General features: G+C 36.0%; 3 protein-coding genes across 3 annotated transcripts in view; 2 read left to right on the forward strand and 1 right to left on the reverse strand.

Moving 5' to 3' along the window:
* Positions 1-7,268: 7,268 nt before the first annotated feature.
* Positions 7,269-12,189, reverse strand: CenB1A (Centaurin beta 1A). The gene is made up of 12 exons (XM_018516776.1): positions 11,869-12,189; positions 11,596-11,653; positions 11,289-11,347; positions 10,699-10,872; positions 9,942-10,586; positions 9,651-9,824; positions 9,460-9,566; positions 9,201-9,384; positions 8,179-9,112; positions 7,892-7,991; positions 7,688-7,808; positions 7,269-7,590 (listed from the first exon to the last, which is right to left on the reverse strand). The coding sequence occupies exons 1-12, from the start codon at positions 11,919-11,921 to the stop codon at positions 7,422-7,424; spliced, it is 2,778 nt and encodes a 925-aa protein (XP_018372278.1). The 5' UTR covers positions 11,922-12,189; the 3' UTR covers positions 7,269-7,421.
* A 457-nt stretch (positions 12,190-12,646) lies between these two features.
* Positions 12,647-15,619, forward strand: LOC108767085 (thioredoxin domain-containing protein 12). The gene is made up of 2 exons (XM_018516777.1): positions 12,647-13,044; positions 15,228-15,619. Exons 1-2 carry the CDS (start codon positions 12,764-12,766, stop codon positions 15,454-15,456), a joined length of 510 nt encoding a protein of 169 aa, XP_018372279.1. The 5' UTR covers positions 12,647-12,763; the 3' UTR covers positions 15,457-15,619.
* Positions 15,620-21,635: 6,016 nt separating this feature from the next.
* The window catches only part of dmrt99B (doublesex-Mab related 99B), a 16,783-nt gene continuing 15,266 nt past the window's right edge, over positions 21,636-23,152 (forward strand). Inside the window, exon 1 of the mRNA XM_018516610.1 lies at positions 21,636-21,963. Coding sequence (XP_018372112.1) covers positions 21,694-21,963 — 270 coding nt within the window. The 5' untranslated portion in view covers positions 21,636-21,693. The remainder of the gene's footprint in view (positions 21,964-23,152) is intronic.

Consider the following 23,152-nt stretch of genomic DNA (forward strand, 5'->3'; position numbering starts at 1 on the left):
CTCTCTCTCTACGGTAGACTTCTTCTCCTCACATTTTCGAGCGTGTGCGGCGAAATGACGTTATCGCAGAAAGATGCAAGAGTGTGAAGAATATCGGCTATATGCTAACGCAACAGATAACAGATCAATGGCGCTGAAAAATAAACTGAACTTGCATATGTATATGTATGCATCAGGATTGATACTAAGCTAGCTACGATTGATACCAAGAGGCGTCCATAAACAACTACTTCGTATCGTCGAAAGACGTCAAGTAACGATTGGTACGCAACCAATGAACGCACATTCGCTTCTCGTTATCTCACTTCCATCGTATAAATCGTAAATGATTTTACTTTTTAACTTTTTTTTTATACAAACGCAAATAAGAACTATATATAACGGCTAACTACGCATTTTTTTTATTTCGATCAGTAAAACTTCAACCAACGAAAATGTATGATACACTTATTAACGACACGATTACTTATTAAGCATCGATTCGGTCTTGCTTTGTACTTTCCAAAAAAAAAAAAGGTGAATCTGCCGAAAAAAATCTTTTAAATTTTCTTTTTTTATTTTATTATAATGAATAATATGCCAAAAGATTGATGATCACAAAAGAATAAACTGTAATGTACTCGTGTGAAATTCAAACTTAATTGTGATAAAGGAAAGAATTTATGTGTGTGTGTGTGTGTGTATATATATATATATCCATATATACACATAAAAAATTTTCCAATGCCATGCATGCACAATAGAATTACAAATGTATACGATTTATGTCAAAGATATCGCACTCCTTTGTCACAAAGAAAATTACACAAGAGCGGTATTCATAGTTTATTCTTATTTCAAGACTGTCTCAAGTAATGCTTTAAGATGCTAATACGGCCTTCTGATTGATTTGTGACATCTTAAGATATGTATACTTTAGACGGTCTTAAATATAATTAGAATCAACTACGTAAGTATCAGCCTAAAGGAAGAATTATTTGATAAAATTGTTTATTGACGTATGGTGCATGCATGATACGAAGTATACGAACGTTATGTCGATAACTATTATAATAAATGCGATAGAACACTCGTTCAATTTATAAGCACATATCAAAAATTTTGTCAAACAACTAAAAAGAGATAAGTTTTTTTTTTACTCTTCTCTCTTGCGTAGTCAGCCAATATTTTTTATTGAAACTTTATCACAGGGAGATAAAAAAATTACAAAAACATAAATATGTAAAACATAACGACAACAAAGTTAAAACAACAAAGTATGTGTAATTATTATAAAATGTTATTTGAGCTAAAAGTAAAAAATAAGAATATGCAGAAATATATACAATATAATGTATAATTACAAAATCAAATATCATATAGTTACATTATTTCATTACATATAGCACTTTCCGATATTTATGTGAATTTATATCTCGATCTTTTCAAGATAATTAGATAAAGAAAAATCATCAGAATTATTAGAAAAATATATTTCGACTAATAACGTACAAAAGTCCCATTCAAATATCACGTACTCCAGATAATAATTTGAAAAATCATGTAAAACAAATTGAAGCAAATTTCTACTTTTTACACATCATGCTCTTCTAATATCAAGGATTTATTTTTTGAAAATTGTTTATTCTTCATATATAAATTACAGTTTACGTTTGAAAGGTTGAAACATTTGCTTTTTCTTACCGCTCATATATTTATCAATGACTTTTCAATCAATGATATTTACGTTCCCCTTCGAATAAACGCGAGTTCTGTTTAACGATGCATTTTTGTGCTTTGTCAGAAACATGCTTAGTTTGTAGATCGAATAACACGAGTCAATATCAAATTATGCAGAAGTAGACGTTGGAATATTTAATAACAGCTAATAATACCCAAGCGTGTACAGTGTGTCTTCACCTGTGTGAAAAGAACGTGATAGAATGCACACGCACACGCTCGCACATGTATATATGTATATACACTACTCTGTGTTCGAAAAGTTTCGAGACTGGCTAAATTAAACTGCGCGTGCTAAGCCGATGTCGAAAAAATTTTTTTTATTTTGACAACATTATTACCGACATATATGCCAAACTTCACGACGCTGAGTTTGTTTACAAACAAGTTCAAATCACTTTCGTAAAATCAAATTTTCTCACTCACGGCAATTTCCACTATGTCTCGAAATACGGATCAACGAATTATTAGTCAACGAAGTATTATCTTGCTGTTATGAAGCGTTTGCGTGATTCGATCCGAAAAAAAAGGCCGAATTTGTGGCGAGACAGCAGCTGGTATTTGCACCACGATAACGCGCCGGCGCGGCGTATGGATCTCGTCTTGTATGTGTGTGTGTGCTCTCGAATTTTTGGCCAAAAACGCAACTAATAATACTAATATGATCCCGCAACCACCGTATTCGCCTGACTTGTCACCAGCAGACTTTTTTCTGTTTCTTAAGCTTTAAGTTGCCGCTGCGTGGTCGCCGTTTTGACAGCATTGAAGAAATTCAAAAAAATTCGCTGAACGAACTGAAGGCGATATCAGAAAGTGGGTCCCAGGAAATCTTCGAGGATTGGAAAAATCGTTGGCACAAGTGCGTTGTAGTCCATGGGGAATACTTTAAAGGCGACTAAATAAATATTCATGAATAAATTACGTTAATTGTTTTTTATTAAGCCAATCTCGAAACTTTTTGTACAGAGTAGTATATACTTTATAGGCATAAAATCTTTATTCTTGTAAAGACGGCAGCTTTTTATATTATATGTATAATAATTTAAGTTTTCTACACGATATTGTACATCGCAAAAAAATCACCATCATATTATCTATAATATATTTGTTATTTTTATTTACATGTATATGTACATGCAAATATGGAAAATTGATCGTAATTTCTTGCAAATCCTTTCATTGTTGTTTCATTAATTCCATACAATTTATATTACAATAGAAATGCTGGATTTCAAACCAACATAGAAATTGTGCAACAACAGAAATTGTGAAAACTCTACGTGTTATCGAATAAAATTTGACTGATTCTAACAACATTTTTCATTGGATAAAAATTGTTTGATAGATTTCATACATATCTACACAGGCGAATCTTAAATTTCGTTATTAAAAAATTAATAATTCGTCACATTTAGCATAATACTTGAATCAATAGATACCTAGATTATGTCGCCCATTGATCGCACATTTTTAGATAATCTAGAATAATACACACATATGTGGACATTATAAAAAGTACAAGTACTTTTTGTAAATACAAAATGCAAATATTATGTGTTTGACCGTGTACATCGATATTATTTTGTGTTAAAAAAAAAATATATATATATATACAAAAATATATATATATATGTATACACACATATAGTATATTTGTACTTATATATGTATATAGTATATGTATTTGTATATACACTTGCAAATTTTTCAAGTAAAAAGTCACCGTAATTTTATGAAACGCTAAAAATTGACACAAGAAATCTTAAGAATTACGGATTAATGCCATATATCTTTATCAAATTTAAAAATACATATGTATATATATTTATATTTCATATTTACTACTTTAATTGATTGGCTCGAGTTTTTTCAAATCGACAACAATGCCGGAATCATTTTTATAATAAAGCTTCATACTAATGATAAATGATATGACAAAAATGTATCATTGTACTTATATCATTAATAATATTTCTAAATTATTTTCTTGATTAAAACTCACGTGTATATCTCTAACATAACATTTGAGTAACATAGAGTAACAACTAAAGCACATAATACTAATAATCTTCTAAAAGTCTTCTTGAAAAAATGATATAATAATGTTGATATTTCAAGCTGATATTGCAATGATTCAATAATATAGCGTCAACAATAATTGATTTTATCAGGAATGTTGTATATTATCTATTATCCCATTAACATGCACATATATAATTATATGTTAATCCTTCATAGGCACACTGGGTCTTTTTTGGCCAAGATGAAATTTCATTCTCAAATTTCTTGGCGCAAATTTCAATTTTTATTAAATAAAGGTTTTAATACATTTCAGTTGAATAACTATTTGACAATGTAACAGAGATGTTGAGAAGTAATTTTGAATTTTTTTAGATTTTTTTTTAAAGCCTGGAACAGTAAAGCCCGATCTACATAGCATGCAGAACGCGGGTCACAGATCGCAAGTTTGTTGCAACAGCCAACCTGATACGTCAATTTTTAAATGGATGCTTTCGACTGGCTGTCGCAACAAGTTTGCGACCTGTGACTCGCGTTGCGAGTCTGCAAAGACCTAGACTGTGCCTACGGAGTAAGTAAAAATTATATGTATTCCTTTATATATAATATAAACACAATAAAATATACATGTATATAATACAAAACATATTTATAGCAAATCGTGCACACACACACACACACACACACAACACGCGCGCGCGCACGTGCTCAAAACAACATTGTATCATTCATGCTTTCAACTGCAAATTCGAAATGTTTGCGCGCGTATAATGCGTGTATGCGTACGTAGGTGTGTATATATTTTATTAAAATTTAGTTGGTTACTTAATTCTGTGATTTACTCCACTTCTACGTGGGTTGCACTGTTTATTTTTGTTATAGATACACATATAAAATGTAACCATATTTCTTAGAAAATATTTAAAATTAATCAGATCCAATCTTCGCGTTTTTTCATTATACAAATGAAAACTTTTAACAACAGAGGCTATATTTTTCTTTTTTATGCAACAAAAATGAATCAACATTTTGGGAAAACATAGTTTATATCTGAAAGCTGTTATTATCAATCAATACTATATAAATCACTCGCGCGCGCGCGTGTGTGTGTAACAAGTTACAATATATTATATATATATATATATATCTATATATATATATATATATATATTTATAACAAAACGACTTGTTATACTGATGTCATGCTACTCTCTAAAGATATATAATATGTATATGTGTGATTTGTAACTAAATTGAGTTTAATCGCGTATAATCATAACACTGATACACAAAGTATATATGGATATATGTGTATGTATAAAAAATCTACCTTAGGATTATATCTCCCGCCAGATATGAATATATCTAAAATTTATGATGCAATAGTCGAACTTTCAATATAATATGAATTAAGCAAATCTTTCCAAACGTTTTTACACCTATATATATAAATGGTTTATAAGTAATACTTATCCATATATGATGTTTGTTCTATTTTTGCTTGCTAAATATTAAAAAAAGCTATGTAATATCTCGTATGTCGCAATTTTATTAAGCACCAAATCGCTAGAAAGAATTTTTTTTACATTATACTCTACAGCCTAGTAGATTATATACAGGGTGTCGGTCCATAAATGTCCGAGCAAATATCTCGCAACTGGTTGAAGTTACAAAAAAGTTTAATGAGAGAAATTTGTAGGATTCCGAGTCAGCTACAAAATGCACGTAAACAATTTTTTTCTACTCTTGGCTTTTTCGAGTTATGTAGGTTAACATAGTTTTTTTAAATGGATACCTATAATTTTTTGCATATTTGTATAGTAGGGAGCATTTGCAATCAAAATTATATATAAAAAATCGCTACTATCCATCGTTTACGAGATAATCAACATCTTAAGTAGCAAAGTAGTAAGTTGGATTCCAAGTAATTTTGAACATGGTTAGAAATGTCAAAGAGAGGTCGGAGAAGAAAACAAACAATGTTTTTTATGAAATATTTTTTATGAAATATTTATTAACCCATAAATTGCTCATAATTTTGACCATCGTGTTCAATACAACATTCGACGCGTTTTATAATGTTTCTCATTGTTGACTGCAGCATTTCTACCGTAATGCCTTCAACATCTCTATAGTGACTTTATATCGTAAATCTTCTTAATTTTCAGAAACAATTGCGTAGACAATATATGTATATATTTTTAATATATCCCCAAAGAAAAAAATTCACAGAATTCGATGGCTCATGTAAAATTTGCACTAAATTATCACGAAACGGTTAGAATTTGTATTTCTTTAATACAGCGTACATGTAATTTCTCGATACCTCTAAATTATGTACTATACTATTCTTATGGATGTACGTTTGTTTTGACAAAACTTAATAGCACACTTGTCTCTTTCTCTTGGCCTGTTCCGATTGTACAACGTTGTCTTGTTAGTGATCCTGTTTGACGTAATTGATCTTCAACTCGCCGAAATGTATGTACGACCGTTTGGTATCGGGGGCTTATTACGATTCTTGAAACGAGGTGAAAATTACGAAAGTGATCGAATTTACTAGAATATTTATAACTTCATTGGTTAACACCTAGTGAGTTTGCTCATTTTTATAATTTTCACTTCGTCTAAAGAACCGTAATAAGCCCTGGATACTTTTGTTGATAAAGTAGAGCTGAGCTTTATTTTCATTACGCATACCTAAATGCCACATCTCGAGCATATCACACTTTTCACTAATTGTAAACATCGTTATTTTCGTAATCTACAATGATACGTATTCATTGAAAAGACGACTTGACTGACCAACAGATACTGCACTGATTCATACTCCATGCTAGGCAAATATTTTATTTACAAAACAAGCAGTCGCGTATTTTGACTAGTTGAAGATCAGTGATCCTGTTTGACGTAACCGAATTCAAAATATTAGTCTGAATCTTGTTTTTTAAATCGTGATATGGAAATCAACTTCTTAAGATTCAATACTTAAAATGTCAATTATCTCGTAAACAATGCGTAGTAGCAATTTTTTACTACATATATGATATGATTTTGATTGCAAATGCTCTCTACTATATAAATATGCAAAAGAATTATAGGTATCCATTTAAAAAAACTATATTAACCTACATAACTCCAAAAAAGCCAAGAGAAAAAAAAATTTTTACGTGTACTTTGTAGCTGACTTGGAGTCGTACAAATTTCTCTTATTAAACTTTCTTGTAATTTCAACCAATTGCGAGATATTTGCTTGGACATTTATGGACGAACACCTCTCTCTCTGTGTGTGTGTATATAAAATAAAATTCTATATGTGATGTATACGTTCGTTATAAATCATTTTCTCGTTATAAAAACTACATTACTCAATGAGTAAGAAATCATTATGAAAAGGTGACCAATTTTACAGTGATGACATATATCAAGAAATGAAAGGATATAAGTGAATTGTTTTAGATATTACAATTATAATGGTTTAGTTTTCAAAACAAATAAAAAACAATTGATACTTGATAATTTTTCGTGTGAAAATTTCCAGCTTTTACTTACATTAATGCGACAGATAATCGATACTGTGCAACAATTTGAAAGGCAGCGCGGGCGCTTTTGTAATTCACTTGATATATAAAATACGATTTATTTATACATTTATGTAAGTGTTATATAAAAATTTGTAAACCTTATTCAGGCATATGTGATAAATCTGTGGTTTCATTTCGACGTTGCAATCGTTCGGGATGTGAGCAAGCCAACTGACTGAAATCACGAACAACGTCATTGAATGTTTCATCACCGGTGACGCCTATTTCAGAGTCTTTCATTTCTTCATTTAGGAGACCAAGCCGTAATCTGCCATAAATACATCGATGTAAAATAAAATAAAATATTTTATAGTATATACATAAAAGTCTATATACGTATATAAACCTTTATAGACAATACTTACAAAGTGACGATATCGGCGTTTGCTTCTTTTACAGCAATTGACAAAGGTTTTATTCCACTTTCATCTTCAATATGTTGATCAGCACGATGTTTAAGAAGTAGGCATACTTGGGCAGTATGTCCTGTAATTGCAAAAATTTATAAAATGTTAATATTCTTCTCCTCTCTCCATTTCGAAAAACATAAAGACAATATTGTTATGTACCTAATTCTGTCGCTATATGCAATGGTGTTTTTCCCTCGATGTCTTGACAATTGATTCGTGCACCATTTAAAAGGAGATACTCACATGACATAACGGAACCCTGCAAGAATATACATAATTAATATTACATTTGTATATTTTGAGAAGCATGTTTCTTGCAGAAATAGTGTAAGAAATGTATGAAACATAATTCACAAAAAAGAAAAATTATACATTGTGTGTGTGTGTGTGTGTATGTGCGCGCGCGCGCGCGCGCGCTCACGTTTTATATAAAATGTCGTACATACACTTATTATCGCTTGATGTAGAGAACTGCGGCTTTTGTCATTAACATTCGACCACAACTTATCAGCACCGGCCGCTAATGCTGCACACATTACCGGTAAATTATGCGCTGCTGCAGCTTTGTAAAGCAACATCTCAGGATGCAGATTTTCTATATCTTCTTCATCAGTAAATTCTTCATCCTCGCCAGCCGTTGAATCTTGATCGGAACTTAGTTCTAAATTGTTATCGATAGCAGGTTTTGGTACATCGCAACCAAACATTAAGACAGCTGATTGTACTTTTTCGTTATAGTGCTTCTTTGATCCAAGATCTCTATTTCCTGAAATGTTTTTATTATCGTCCTTGACTTTATCATTGGTATGTTTATTGAAACTGTCGTCCGATTCGACGACTAAAAACGTATTAATATTCACTATTTCAGTCGTATTCAATTTTAGTTCGCTTTCCATCGAACCAAGCTCTTTTGCAAGCGGTTCGACACTTGCGACTTCTTCACGAGTTGCAGTTGTACTCTTAACATATTTATTAACTTCATTCAAATCGTTCTGCGAACGATTTAAGATCTTTCCGTAAAGAGTAGAATTGTTTTTCAAATCTATATTAGCACTATCATCCGAGCTTACGGAATTTCGTTCAATTTTCTTTGCTTTGCCAACGGAATTCAAACTGTCGATTGACGTGTGTTTACTTTCGTCCGAGCTCGTTGAAGGATAAGTTTCTTTGACAGGTAATAATGTCAACGTTTTACTGGCACTACTATTATCGATCTTATCGCAACTGCGTGGTCTGCGACGTAATTTACGCACACTCCATTTTCGAAATCGCATTTGCTCGCGACTAGCGTGATGCCCACCAGCTGGTATTACATCAGTCAGAGGTTTTACAAATTTACGATCTACATATTTGAATTTTATCCAAGCTTCTCGAACGTTACTAGAGAAAAGTAAATATTTTTTGTAAGATTTTCTTTTATTGCCATTAAACAGGAGATAGCTGATCAATTTATCATGACATTATATACCCATTGCATTTTGGTGTAGCTTTAGTAATGTCGGAAGGTACAGGTAGAGCTTCGTATATGCTATTTACCACAGAATTGCCTAATTCCGCCATTACTTTAAGTATTTCTGGTTCCCAATCATCCAATGTTAAGGATCGAACTTTACTGTAGTGTACCCCAAGACTTCTATGTACACCAGAACATTCTAGATAAACGTGAAAAATATCAAGTACATCGTGTTAAAAGTAGCACCGCATACATTTTGTTGAGTAAAGCTTACCTATGCAAAGCGTAATGCCTAGATTAATGCTAGCCCATCGTGGATTAACATCGCCGCAATCGCAGCAAACCTCGTTACCCGAGATCTTTAATAACTGTTCCCACACTCTGAAATTTCAAAGTGATAATTTGTGATAAAATACTCTCACCTCCTCAATACGAATCGACAGCATAAAAAGTATCAATACTCACTTTGACTTTAGTCTTGTCAATGGTCTCGCAGGACTATCACGTGATTGTAATTCATGTGGATTAATATTAGCAACTACACTCATGCCTCTTTGAATAGCAGCGCCAATAGCTTGCTGCATCGCAGTTATCCACGCCAAATACGATTCTTCGCTGTCTGCTTGCAGCATATGACTCCTAGAAAATGGAAACTTAATTTTTTATTCACTTATGAAACGTTTAACTTTTACTTTTGTTTATAATAATATATTATAGTAATTACCGCGCACAAATTGGAAACTGGTATCTACTTACTTTGTTGGACTTAAAACTTCAAAACAATTTCTCCTATCGCAATCAACTACAGGTTTTACAGTGCATAATCGCAAATCTTCTTCCATAATTGTATAGCCTTCGTCACCTGTTCTCTTTCGATATACTAGCTGATGATCCTTCAAACAGAACCACCTTCTGTTCCAAGTTTTAAAAGCATTGCTAGTCCTTTTAAATAAATAGCCTTCCATCTTGGAATTGCTAGGTTCCAGAGAAGGGATCAAATCTCGATTGTTAACATAAATATGACGATTTTCCATTTCTTTTTCGAGTTTATTCGAATCACCTCTCATCTGAACTAAATTTTCATCGAGATCTTTGAGAGAAGGATCTAAATCTTGAGCAAGATCGCTACCTTGATGATAATAAGTAATACACGCGTGCATGTAGCTTAATAATGTGCCTAATATCTCGTGTCGCTTGTGCGCTTGCAGCATCGTCAAAGCGTGAATATAATCTAAAGCAGTGTGTCGAAAACATGATCGGGTAGCCGACAGGATGTTTGATGCTTCTTCGTATTCCATAGGCCGAGATTTCGGTACTTGAGAATTCCTATTCAGTGCAATATCAAGATCACTGGAAATTCTTTCAAAGTAATGCCGAGTCTCTTTTGTTCTCTTGATATCGCTAGGAAAAGATTGAAGTAAAATTTTGTAGAATTTCGTAAAACTTGTCAATTTTGTTTGAAAATCGATGTGTGTGTGTGTGTGTGTGTGTGTGTTGTGTGTAAAAAATTTACCTTTTAATAAAATTATTAAGATCCTTCATCACAGTCCTAGAAGCTTGATCTAATAAAATAGTATGATACTTGTTCATTTCTTGTAAAGCATGTATAAGCTTATTTAGGAATGCCATTATTTCTGGATCATCGCTGAAGTACAAAGATAATTCCCATAGACTATTGGCAAATTGGCTTTAAGAAAAATAACAATTATTAATATTAAAGATATATCATTATACACACATATATATGTGTTAAGTGTATATATATGTGCCAAAAAGATGTGGGTATATAAATATAATGTGGAAAATGATGGAAATTTTTCTTTATGTGTTATTTAATACATAATTCGTTGGCATTTTTTTTACTTTTTCCTTGATTACCATTAATTTGTATTATTATTGCATAATGTACATACATTATATATATATATATATAAAATTTATCTATTTTTCTATATTATGTAAGATTCTATTATATATTCCTTTGCATCTTCTGATAATAATCTTAGTTAATTTTAATATAGTATATTTGACAAAACGATTACAATTGATCAACAAGTTGAAAAAGACAAAGTATATTGTTATATATTGATATATGAAACTTACTTTTGCTGTCCAACAAAGGCTTTTCCAGTATCAATAGTCAGACTGCAATTTTTTAATACCTAAAGAAAAAATTATAAAGTTGGGATATATTTTTTATATGTCTGTTACGCATATATATGTATATTATAACGTGATAATTGTATGTAAAAATGACTCATGTCATATTGTTATCATTAAATTGTCTGTCATTTGCATATTATTTAATCCATGTATTACATTAAGTGTAATCATTTTCAGAAAGTGCAAAAGTTAAATTAATGATATACAAATGTGTTTAAATAAGACATTTTATAATATTATAGGATACCTTATCTAACTTTTGTTCTAGTAGATCCACATTCTTCTCCACCTCTTCGATGCATAATCTGTAAAGTATACATTTCACACAACACTTTATCATTCAGTCAATTTAGTGCAAAATGTCATCTTAAGCTAAAAAATTTATTGAGCTTAAACTACCAAGAAACGATTAACAACGGATAGTAGAATAACAGAAAATCATAGAGAGATACAAGTGCTATCCCTTTGTACGAAACAAATTGTGTCTGTGTATGTGTGTGTGTAAGGAAAGAAATCTTACCGAAACTTGGGAGTATCCCGTAAGCATTCCTCGAATTCGATTAAAGGCTTCATTTTGTACTGTTGACTTTTCAAGATCTTGGAATGTAGCTTCGTCCGGTATACCGCGATCTCGAAATATTGTGCACGCGATATATTCCATGAAACAATAAATTGGTTAGCACAGTCCGGTGCGACTGATAAAAAATTAACACAATAAGACAAGAGCGTTTCCCACCATTCTCACTGTTCTGTCAAATCTTTCGTTTAACCTGCGTCGACGCTAACCTATACGGAAGAGGACAGAACAGAGTGCAGTCCTGCAACTCTGTTGTCTGCGTCATCTGCGTCACACGGACGTAAGAAACACGCAAGAAAATGACTCAAAGCGACCGGCGCGCGCACGTTTGTCACATGTGTATGTATATATATGCCATGCATACATACAAATATACATACGTACATACATACACACATACAAGCCGACGCAACGTATCACACGTATGCAGAAGAAAACACAAAACGAGGAAACAGCAATAACCCGACGATTAACGACTAGAGTGACCCAGCCAGCGCAGCCTGCGCAGCCGGCAGCGGCGGCCATCAGCTGATATCAAAATATAAGCCATATAAACGTATGTACAAGCGCACTGAAAATTGAAATGTTCGCATTCAGTTGCTTGCGAGTGCTGTCAATAGATGGCACTCGTATGCTATTACGATTGTTACGAACGAAGCCGGAAGCGCGAAGTTGGCTGAAAATGCTGAAATAACCATAAGTGGGGGGTTTCATCAAATCACTTACCTTACCACAAATTAAATTGACACGTAATTCGTATGACGTATAAAATCTAATCAAATGTAACGTTATTGTGAATCAAGTTAAGAAACTTGACGTTCCCAATTGGAATCTAATCATGCGTTACACGAAATGTTTCGGGTTTCTGAACGTTACTGCAGCCTTGGTCTATTATTATTACGTATTCGGAAATGTAATCGGCGCCGCTGCCGCCGACGATGATTCTAACCGCAACTTTGAACGCATGTACAAATGGAGAAATTTACGAGAAGGCTTCCAAGAGGCGAAAATCTGCAGGAAACCGATATTTCTGCTAATCCACAAACCGGGCTGTCCAACTTGCGAGAAATTGAAGCCTAAATTCACCAACTCGATCAGAATCCTCAATCTTAGCCAGCAGTAAGTACTTTTTGCGCGGAACGTTACTACGTAAAAAAATATATAGTATATTTCTCTACTTTGCCGAGTTGACGGCATTTATTTGAACTCGAAAACGCGCGGTGCGCACCAAACAATTCCTGTCACGTGATATACATATATACATATATACCTACCTAATTTATATCTATAAACGTGCCGCCGAAGACTTGCGCGCAAGAGATTCTAATAAACGGTTCTAATAAATGTATAATATGTATACACATGTACAAGATATTGTTGATGATAGATCGATCTCGCATTAGCGTAAATGTCCAATCATACATTATTGTAAGCAAAATGTTTTTTTACGAGTTAAAGTAGTACACTCGCGAATTAAAAACAGTCAGAAATTGAATTCTCTTGAAATTGAAACTGCAGTACATTGTACGCATTGACACGCTTGTGCAATTAATGAGATTGACCTTATATACATATAATACCAATACTAACAATAAGATATAAACAATTAAAAACTGCACTTTTTATACGTGTCGCTTATACAAAGTTTATGAAAATGTCGCATTTATTTTTGTAAGCTCTAAACTAGCAACGATACGTTATCTAATAATAAAAAGAAGGATATTATGAAAAAAATGTCGTTTATTAACTTTTTACCTTTTAGTTTGGTAAACAGAGCCGTGAAAAGAATACAAAAATTTGTCAACGTGTCATGTAAATCAAAGGGGATCGATAATGATAAGTATAAGAGTGATCTGAGCACAAGAATTGTAATTGTCGTAACACTTACTTTGTTAGAGACTTAAGTTATAGACGTAAGTAACGCACAAGCTTTGGCGTATGACATACGACTTATTGGAGATACGGCGATAATAGATGAGTGGTTTACCCACGTCGATATAAAAAGTCTCTTAGAAAGTTCACTAACCCCCCAATCAAGTTATAGTGGCTAAAAATAATTTAATTCGGTTCCTCATATTATTCTGCGGAGAAACATCTACATATATGTATACACTTGATTTTTTGTGTGGTCATTAAATAGTTGTAAACAATTTTTTGTTTAAAAAATCTAAACTTGGAATAAAAATTCCGAAAAAAATTCTGTAAGCTTAATTGGATCAAAAGAGACATTTTTTGTGCAAATCAATAGTTTTAAGACAAAAAAATGTCTAAATTTGAAAAATGACTACTTTCATGATTTTTTTCTCAGAAACTAATCATCCAATCGGTATGAATAAAAAATGAAAATATTCGGCCAATCTTAAATTATAGCAAGAATTTTAATTTATTTTGATCTGTACTGTTATTGTGACAGTGAAAACATTATTACAATGAAGGCGCATCCGCGGCACCTTATTAACAGTAGAGATAAATTGACAAAATAAATTAAAATTCTTGTTACAATTTAAGATTAGCCGAATATTTTCGTTCTTTATTCATACTGATTGGATGACTAGTTTCTGAGAAAAAAAAATTATAAAGGTAGTCATTTTCAAGTTTAAACATTTTTTAATCTCAAAAACTATTAATATAAACAATAAGTCTCGGAGACAAAAATGTATATTTTGATTCAATTAAATTCGTGGAATTTTTTCGGAATTTTTATTCCAAATTTAGACTTTTTAAACAAAAAATTTTTTATAACTATTCAACGACCATATAAAAAAATTAAGTGTATATAGATATTTTTCCTCAGAATAATATGAGGAATCGAATTAAATTATTTTCAGCCACTAGAATGTTGATTCTCGGTCGGTTAGTAAACTGAAAACGGAGGAAAAACCGCTAGTCTATAAGTCATACGATAACGCCAAAGTTTGTGCGTTACTTATATGTCTCAACTTAAGTGCCTAATAAAGTAAGTGTTACGACAATTACAATTCTTGTGCTCAGACCCCAACTAAGCATGAGCTGCGTCTTAGTTTGCGTTTATTTGTATAATTGACATTTTTTTTCCGCGTGTGGACAGATGCGTAACCAAAAAGTTTCTCTCAGTATATGTATTGGCGGGAATGGGAATTGCGAGTATCATCACTGATACTCGCTGATGGGACTAAACTTTTGAATGGTATTATAGATCGAGAGATAAATATAGGAAAGGAACTGCACACAAATGAAAGATAACAAAACGCGTAAAGATTAGAAGGATACTATATGTGTATGTATAATATTAAATTGGTTGTATGAATTTTTTCGTGACGCAGCTTTGTTATGGTGAGTGTGAGGAAAGATGAGATACCCGCGCACGACGAAGCAAAATTTCAACCGGACGGAACCTACGTTCCACGGATCCTCTTCTTCACTCCGGATGGCGAATTTATGAAAGATGTTTATAACCATCATCCAAAAGCCGATGATAAATATAAATATTTCTACAATAGTACAAGTCAAATAATAGATGGTATGATTTTGGCATTGGAACGATACTCTTGACGATAAAACGGAGATGAAGAAGTAATACTCAATTTTTCAATCTGACTTTGCTTCTGTCATTGCAATGATAGTTGGACGTAGCTGAAATAAATTTATCTTGTTACAAAAAATATAACACTTTCTTAAATTATAGTCATAGATGATATATTAGAATTGAACGGATACAAATGGAGAATGTTTTACTAATACACAAGTAAAATTAATTAAATTATATTATAATAATAAGAAAGGGGAAAGGAGAGAGAGAGAGAGAGAGAGAGAGAGAGAGAGAGAGAGAGAGAAGGGATAGAAATAAAATGAGCTGCAATAGATCCTACATGTTGTATAATAGCAGCAATGTAAATAAACATTAATTATTTTTGATTACTTGTTTAATCTTATGTAAATGTCTTATGTAAATGTTTTACAGACAAAGATTATTAAAAATTATTAAGAGGGTAAAGTAGTATATGTAACAGAATAGATAATTTAAAATAAATTAACAGCTTTCCTCCCTCTCTCTCTCTCTCTCTCCCCCGCTATCTTATCTGTCTTTCACAGCTCACAGCGCGCGCACGTAACAAAGCTCTCTTACCCAGCATTCGAGTCTGCGCCTGTACGCGCCTCATCAGATTCAGTACTGCGTCCAGTATACGGCTATACGGTAGCCTATAGCGCGATCGCAGAGGTAGGCATGACGGCGCTTGCGTTTGCAACAGTTGCCAGAAGGTAAAACGGCTTCGCATTGGTCGACGAGATCGTAACTGAGAACGCAACCCCTCGTAACCACGCCCATCTCTCTTCCTTATTATAACATATGCGACTATTGAGTATATATTTACATGTATCTTAAGTCAGTACTACTTTCCTAATGAGATTTTTTTTTTTTTTGGAAAAGTAAGAAAACGGAAATAGCTGTGGTAAAATATATAATGCGCAAGTATTAATTTAAAATTGTATACATATACATACATATCACGTATTTATTATTTACGTACGTTTTTTCAAAAGGAACTGCAATCCTTTTGCATCAGGCAAATATTTCTTAAGGTATTGCTCGATTAGTGAATAGATGCCTATCTAATTCTTTCTTCGTTTTCTATGAACAAAAATTGTTTTCTTTTCATAAGTGAATGCTAATTTTATCGTGTCTTGATACTTAGTTCAATATATTGACAACAAGTTATGGGCGATATCTCGATAACCCTCTGCCAATTAAGAAAATTCGATAATATAAGTCTGATAATTTTATGATTCAAGTGAAACAAACTATTCTTACGAGAGAGTTAGTATTTGTATAAAAGAGACAGAAACGAAAAGAAAAAGAGTAAAATTGTGAATGCTTAAAGTAGCTCGAATAGAGAGACGGTGCATGGCTGGGGATTTCGCAGGACAAGTGGAGCTTACGCACACGTTATACGTTATATATGGATCTCTTCGCGGACGGTTCTGTATTTGAAGGGTTGCGGATAATATATAGCCCGTTTCGGCGGAGAGTGCTTTTTGGCTTTGACCGTTTCACATCCGGTGGCCGGGCCGCGCCGCGCCGCGCCACATCGGGTTATCGCGTATAACGGTATAAGCCGTATAATATCGGATCCGAGTGTGAGCGCGCGTGCGTGTGTGTCCACGTCCGCACCCGCACCCGCACCTATACCTCTCTAGGCGCGTCCGTCACTTTTTTTTCCCCCGTAGAACTCCGACCACCATCCTACCGGCGCGGCGCGGCGGATGGACGGGGGCGGCTTTAAAAAATGAACCAGGACATTATTTCTGCTCACCCCCTTCTGTACGGACTGACCGGTCCAGTCCCTTCCTCCCTTTCTCCCTCTCTCCTCCCAACGTCGTTTCCGCCAGTGCAGCTTGCGATGTGCTGCATCAGCGAATGTGCAAAAATAAAAAGAGAGAGTCCGCGCGGAGGGGTAGGTAGGTAGGTAGGTAGGTAGATAGATAGATCGGCGAGGAGAGATCGAGAGATCGAGATGGGAGAGTGGGAGAAGAAGAACGATATATATATATATATATATATCGCGCGCGCGCGCGTCTCCCACCGCCTGTCTGTTTCGGTATGCACTCGTTTGGATGTGCGCTCGGTGCGGATATCGCGGCGCGGCGGGAGAGCCACGGAGCCATTTTCAATTCAATCTGTTAAAAGCACGTCAAAAAGTCATAGGTACGGTATTTCAGCAGCGCAGCGCAGCACGGTAGATCCCGACGAGATCGCGATCCGACAGCAGCCTGAACTGAATGCAGGCGCGCGCCAATCCACCATGTATGGATCCACGTGGATGACACCACGTATGCATCGATATAGTACTCGTCGATATCGTCTGTGCCGATATCGTCCAGAATTATCAGCAAGATTAACCGGCATCGTTCGATACACTTTATTGTTAGTCTAAAAGCTTGGACACACAAATTAAAGAGACAGATCTGCGAGTCCTATAATACTATATACATATTATACATTATACTGTGTATAAGAGGTGGCGTATTAGGATTTACATGAGAATTTATATTGAAGTGATCTGTCACAGATTCCCTCTCGATCGTATCGATCGTATCTATCGAGCAAACAGGTTACATGTACTATACTATATAACTGTTACAGCGCGGGCAGTAAGAGCGGTACGCTGACAATAAGAGCTGATGTAGGTCGAGATATAAGCTCTCAAGATCGAAGCGTCCGCGCGTCGTATATATAATATAAGCAGTTTTTACCTGCGCTTTTCTTCCATACGAGGCTTTTACGTGGCGACACCACGTAAAAGTAAATCTAATCTAATCTCCGATCGCGGCTATTATTCTGTATACGGACCAACCGTCCGTACAGTGTCAGGGGGTGAATTCAACGTTTGCAAACATCGTAATTCGATATTGCCGCGATTTCGATCTCGATCGTGCTATTTATTCCGAGGGTGCACGCGATCCGCGGGAAATCTCGAGCGTAGGTGAACAATATGTAACTCGACTTGAATCTGCAGATACAAGTCGGATACTTTTCGAAACTTTTACAATAACGAAACGTAGTCGCGCGCGGTATAGTTTTCACGAAATGTCATGAAAGAGGAGCGCGACTTACAATCAATTGTTAAGTAAATATATATACTTGTAATATGGCCCGTCATCAAATAAGACGCGCGCGTACTGCACGTATTGATTGTCAAATTGCTTTTTTATGAAATTGCAATGACAATTTTGCAATTGTTGAAATAGATTTCATATCGGCCTCTAGCCTGCAGGAGGAAAGTGAACAACTTTTGATGTGCCATGGATAACGTTTTCATTCATTCTGCACTTTATACGATTTCTCCGATTTTGCGTTTCGGATTTCGGGACGAAAAGTACATACATGATACTTAATGAACGGGCATGTATTGGCGAACCTATTGGTTTATTGATTTTCCCATCGGCATGTACGTTCACTTTGAGTGGCTGATGTGCGAGAGTAAAAAAGGTCCGTGTCTGTGCCGTATATATGTACATACGTATAGATATACGCCGACGTCAACGAACTCTCTTCCCCATTTCGAATACATTTTTTATTATTGCTCAAATTTGCCGTCAAATGAAAAACGCTCTTCCCTTGATGAGCGTCATCGAAAAAAGTCATTTCCCGTCATTTCGCGAATTGTATTATATTATATATATATATATATATATATACATATTTATGCTTCCTCGTACACACACGTATATATACATACTTGCACGTGACACTCTCGATGATGCTCGCAGCAGACGTATTCAATTTCATCGATTGCTAAATTACAATGTGGATAATTTGACCGAGTGGAAATTGGGGGTTGCGCGTGACACGTTATTACGTTACGATTTGCGACAAGTACAATTATTTAGCCATGATAATAATTCAGCGAGCCGCCCGTAAAAAGGGCGTATGGAAAATATGAAATATATATTTGGTATGTGATGGACAATCGTGTTTTTTTCACACTTTTGATCTTTTAGATTTATTCGAGAGAAAAACCCAATGGACCCTTTTTATCCTCTCATTGTCAGTCTCTTTTACTCGTCATTATTATCATTGCATAGTATATACATGTACGTCCTTCTTGTCGGACAACAATCTTGTGAATTTATACATGTATTCGTAAACCGTAATATGCGTATATATCGGAGGAGTAGGTACTTGCTCGAGGTAACCGCAGACACTGCACGAAAGCATTGTTACACTTGTATTTTTCGTGCTTAAACGAAAAGTTGGAAAAGCTCGGAAACGTGAGCAACTTTTGTACACTTTTGTACATTACGTATATCACGCGTGTTAGGGCTAGATGGGGTGAGGGTAAGTAGGTAGGTAGGTAGGAGGGTAGGTATAGAAACGTAGCGAGATACGGGATTCAAATCATAATGCGCACAATGCTTTTATTCTATTCTCATTGCGGGGTAAATAACATCTGTACATTAGATCACTATAAAATCGGCCGCCATTGGTGAAACGACAATGGGGCTCTGCTCTCCTTCTCCCTCCTCTCTTCTCTATTCAAATCTCATTGTACAATATGATTCAAAGAAGACTCGTCGCGATGACGGTGTTGGTTGCGGTTTATAGACCGTATCCAACGAAAGAGATCGAATGGGAGAGAGAGAGAGAGACCGAAATAAGGAATATGTAGGAAAGAAGAAAAAGAAGGGAAAGAAAGAGAAGACACGTTTCTGGAAAGAGGGAGAGAACGAGAAAGGCGTGCGTGGTTAAGAACAGTCGGCTGAAACAAAAGGCGGAGCGTGGAGAAACGTCTGAGCATCGTTTCGCATTGTGTTTTATGCTGGAACGGGTTTTAAATAAAAGAGTAATGTGTTTGTCCGTTGCCACCACCGCCGCTGTTGCCGCCACCGCCACCACCACCACCGCCGTTACCACTATCGTCGCCGCCACCGCCTCCTCCGCCTCCACCGTCACCACCAACACCATTACCATACCAGCAACACCACCACCACCGTCACACCGTCACCATCCCATCATCGTCACCACCATCATCACCATCACCGTCGTGCGGAAGATACACACGGTTGACTTGGGGGGTGAGTGGGCAAAGGTAGGTAGGTGGGTACGCGGCTAGGTATGTCCCCCTTTCACTCGACAGCAGATATAAACTCTTAACATCTCGGTTTGGTACAGCGCGAGCCTGCCAATCGGCGGACGGTAGAGGCGTGGCTGTGGCTCGGTGAGGCCTCGCGTTTGGCCGAGGTCTCGGGGTGGAACACTGTGGCACAGTGTTTTATTTCGCGCTCGCGTGGAGTATGGAGGGGATCGTTAGTTTCTGCCCTGTCTCCTCCCTCCCCGTGGAATTCCTCTCTCTCTCTCTCTCTCTCTCTCTCTCTCGCTCGCGCGCGTGCGTTCTCCTCTCCCTATAGTCCCTACCGTTAGGTAGAGGAGAACCGTGGCCCCGTTGAGCTCCCACTTTGCTGCCGCGCCGCATTACTACCGCCTCTCCTCCTCCGTCTATCCGCGCGCGCTACCTGAATCGACTCACCCGGGATGCTGCAATTGTTGACAATGCCGGCGAGCGAGAGGGAGTGAGAGGGGGCGAGAGAGCGTGTGTCACGGGATGCGATTCCGCATTTCGGCCCCCGGCAGCCGAACGAGAGGGTGTTGTTCTCCGTACGACAGCCGCGTACCAACTTATGGGAGAGCAGGCGCGTGCGCGCGTCTACTATCGCAGACGCCTATGCATTACCATTGCTCCTGATTGCTCCTGCCGCGAACGGTCGTAATCAGTCGTAACCAGTCGTAATCAGTCGTAATCAGTCGTAATCAGTCGTAATCAGTCGTAATCAGTCGTAATCAGTCGTAATCAGTCGTAATCAGTCGTAACGGTGGAAATTATCATGCCATGTCTCGATGGTGGTGCGCGTAAGCCGTAAGGCCGTAAAGTAAAGGCCTGATCCGATAGTCTCCGCGATCGCGACTATAATATATACATATTATATATCGTATCGAGAGGATAGAGAGGAGGTGTGGACGTGCATCCCTCGACATGGGGATGAGTGTCATCGAGTACGCGGTTAAGGTTTCGCGGATGATCGACGGCGCGCGGTGATCGTCCCGCGGTGCAGTCTGGTGATCGCTGCGAGTGACCGCGAGTCGGCAAGATCCGCGCCGCGGAGAGTAAGAGCAGTAGAGGCCGAGAGCAATTGCGTGCGCCCGCCGCTCCCGTCGACGAGTGGGACGAGTGGGACGAGTGGGCCGAGTGAGCCGAGTGAACCACCGAGAGTTAACGTCCAACAGCTGTGATCATGTCGTTACCCCGTGGCGTCGGTCTCGGCGTCGACGTGGGCCAACTGATGCAGCACCAGCAACAGCAACAGCAACATCACGTGCTGCCGGCCGCGTTCTTCCTGCGCGCCAGTGCCGAGAGGTATCAACGGACCCCAAAGTGCGCGCGATGTCGTAATCACGGGGTCGTGTCCGCGCTCAAGGGACACAAGCGCTATTGCCGATGGCGGGATTGCGTCTGTGCCAAGTGCACCCTTATCGCCGAGAGACAACGCGTCATGGCTGCTCAGGTAAGATTTCCCTCGAATCTCCTCTACGCGCGCTCTTTTTCAATAAAGGAAGACTGTTTTTCAATTTTTTATCATTTTGTTTTGATTTAACGCAAACTTTTTCCACTAGGATTTTACTTGCAGACTTGAAAAAATTATCGCAATAAAGTGCAGGATTATTATTCCGGCATGTAACTTTGGTAGTAACTTTGAAGAAATACTGAAAAGAACGTGTTAGTAGACCATTAATTATGATAATTTTCATTATTGCGACTAATTATGAAAGGAATTTTTAGCTCTAGCGCAACGCTTATTTTAATTTCCAGAGAGAGAGAGAGAGAGAGAGAGAGAGAGAAATATATATTAATTTGTAATTTTTTGTAAAATATGGGAAAAATACACGAAATTGCCACGAATAAGATGACGATAATTTCACGAAACATTGAGAATGATACTTGATCTTACAATTCCGCTAGAATCTCAAATCTTATCTGTCGTGTGATAGTGGTTCGTTGCTTATATTTCTGTAAAAATGTATCAAGATACAGATATCATATAGAGCACATATATTACCTACTTCCTTACTTCAAAAGTGACATATAATTTAAAAACCATGATTCAATTATTACTATAAATAAGTTAGGTAAATATTATCCTATCGATCATCAAAAATTAATTATAATAACGTAACTTTAGGCTCGTCGTGATACTAGAATGACAAAAATGATGTTTGGTCATGTTAAAAATATTTTTCTTGCCAATATTATTTGATTGGTTGAATATTTTTCTGTCAAGTTGAAAGTAGTTTATTCCTTTTCTGGAAAACTTGATATTTTGAGTTGTTACTTTTTAAGTAAGGGAGCAACATGTATGCGATATTAAAATTTCAGCGATTTCATAGTCATCGTAATGACGGATGAATAGAGTTGGAGGATGGGCAAAAGTATTGATAAAATAGATTTGATTTAATTTTTAGAATTTAATTTTTATTTCCATTTTTGTGGAACATTAATTTATAATTTTAAATCGTCTCTCTCTCTCTATTTTGTTCCTCTTTGCATTGTATCAATGTGTTGTTAATAAATACATAGAAAATAGATTATATATTTATATTCTATTTTCCTTTATACAAGCTATATTACTAACAAAGATTTGTAGACGCAAGTATCAATGTAGCCGTCAAATCATGGATACAATTTCCTACTAGATC

Source organism: Trachymyrmex cornetzi, unplaced genomic scaffold, assembly GCF_001594075.2.
Source record: "Trachymyrmex cornetzi isolate Tcor2-1 unplaced genomic scaffold, Tcor1.1 scaffold646, whole genome shotgun sequence".
NCBI lineage: Eukaryota > Metazoa > Arthropoda > Insecta > Hymenoptera > Formicidae > Trachymyrmex > Trachymyrmex cornetzi.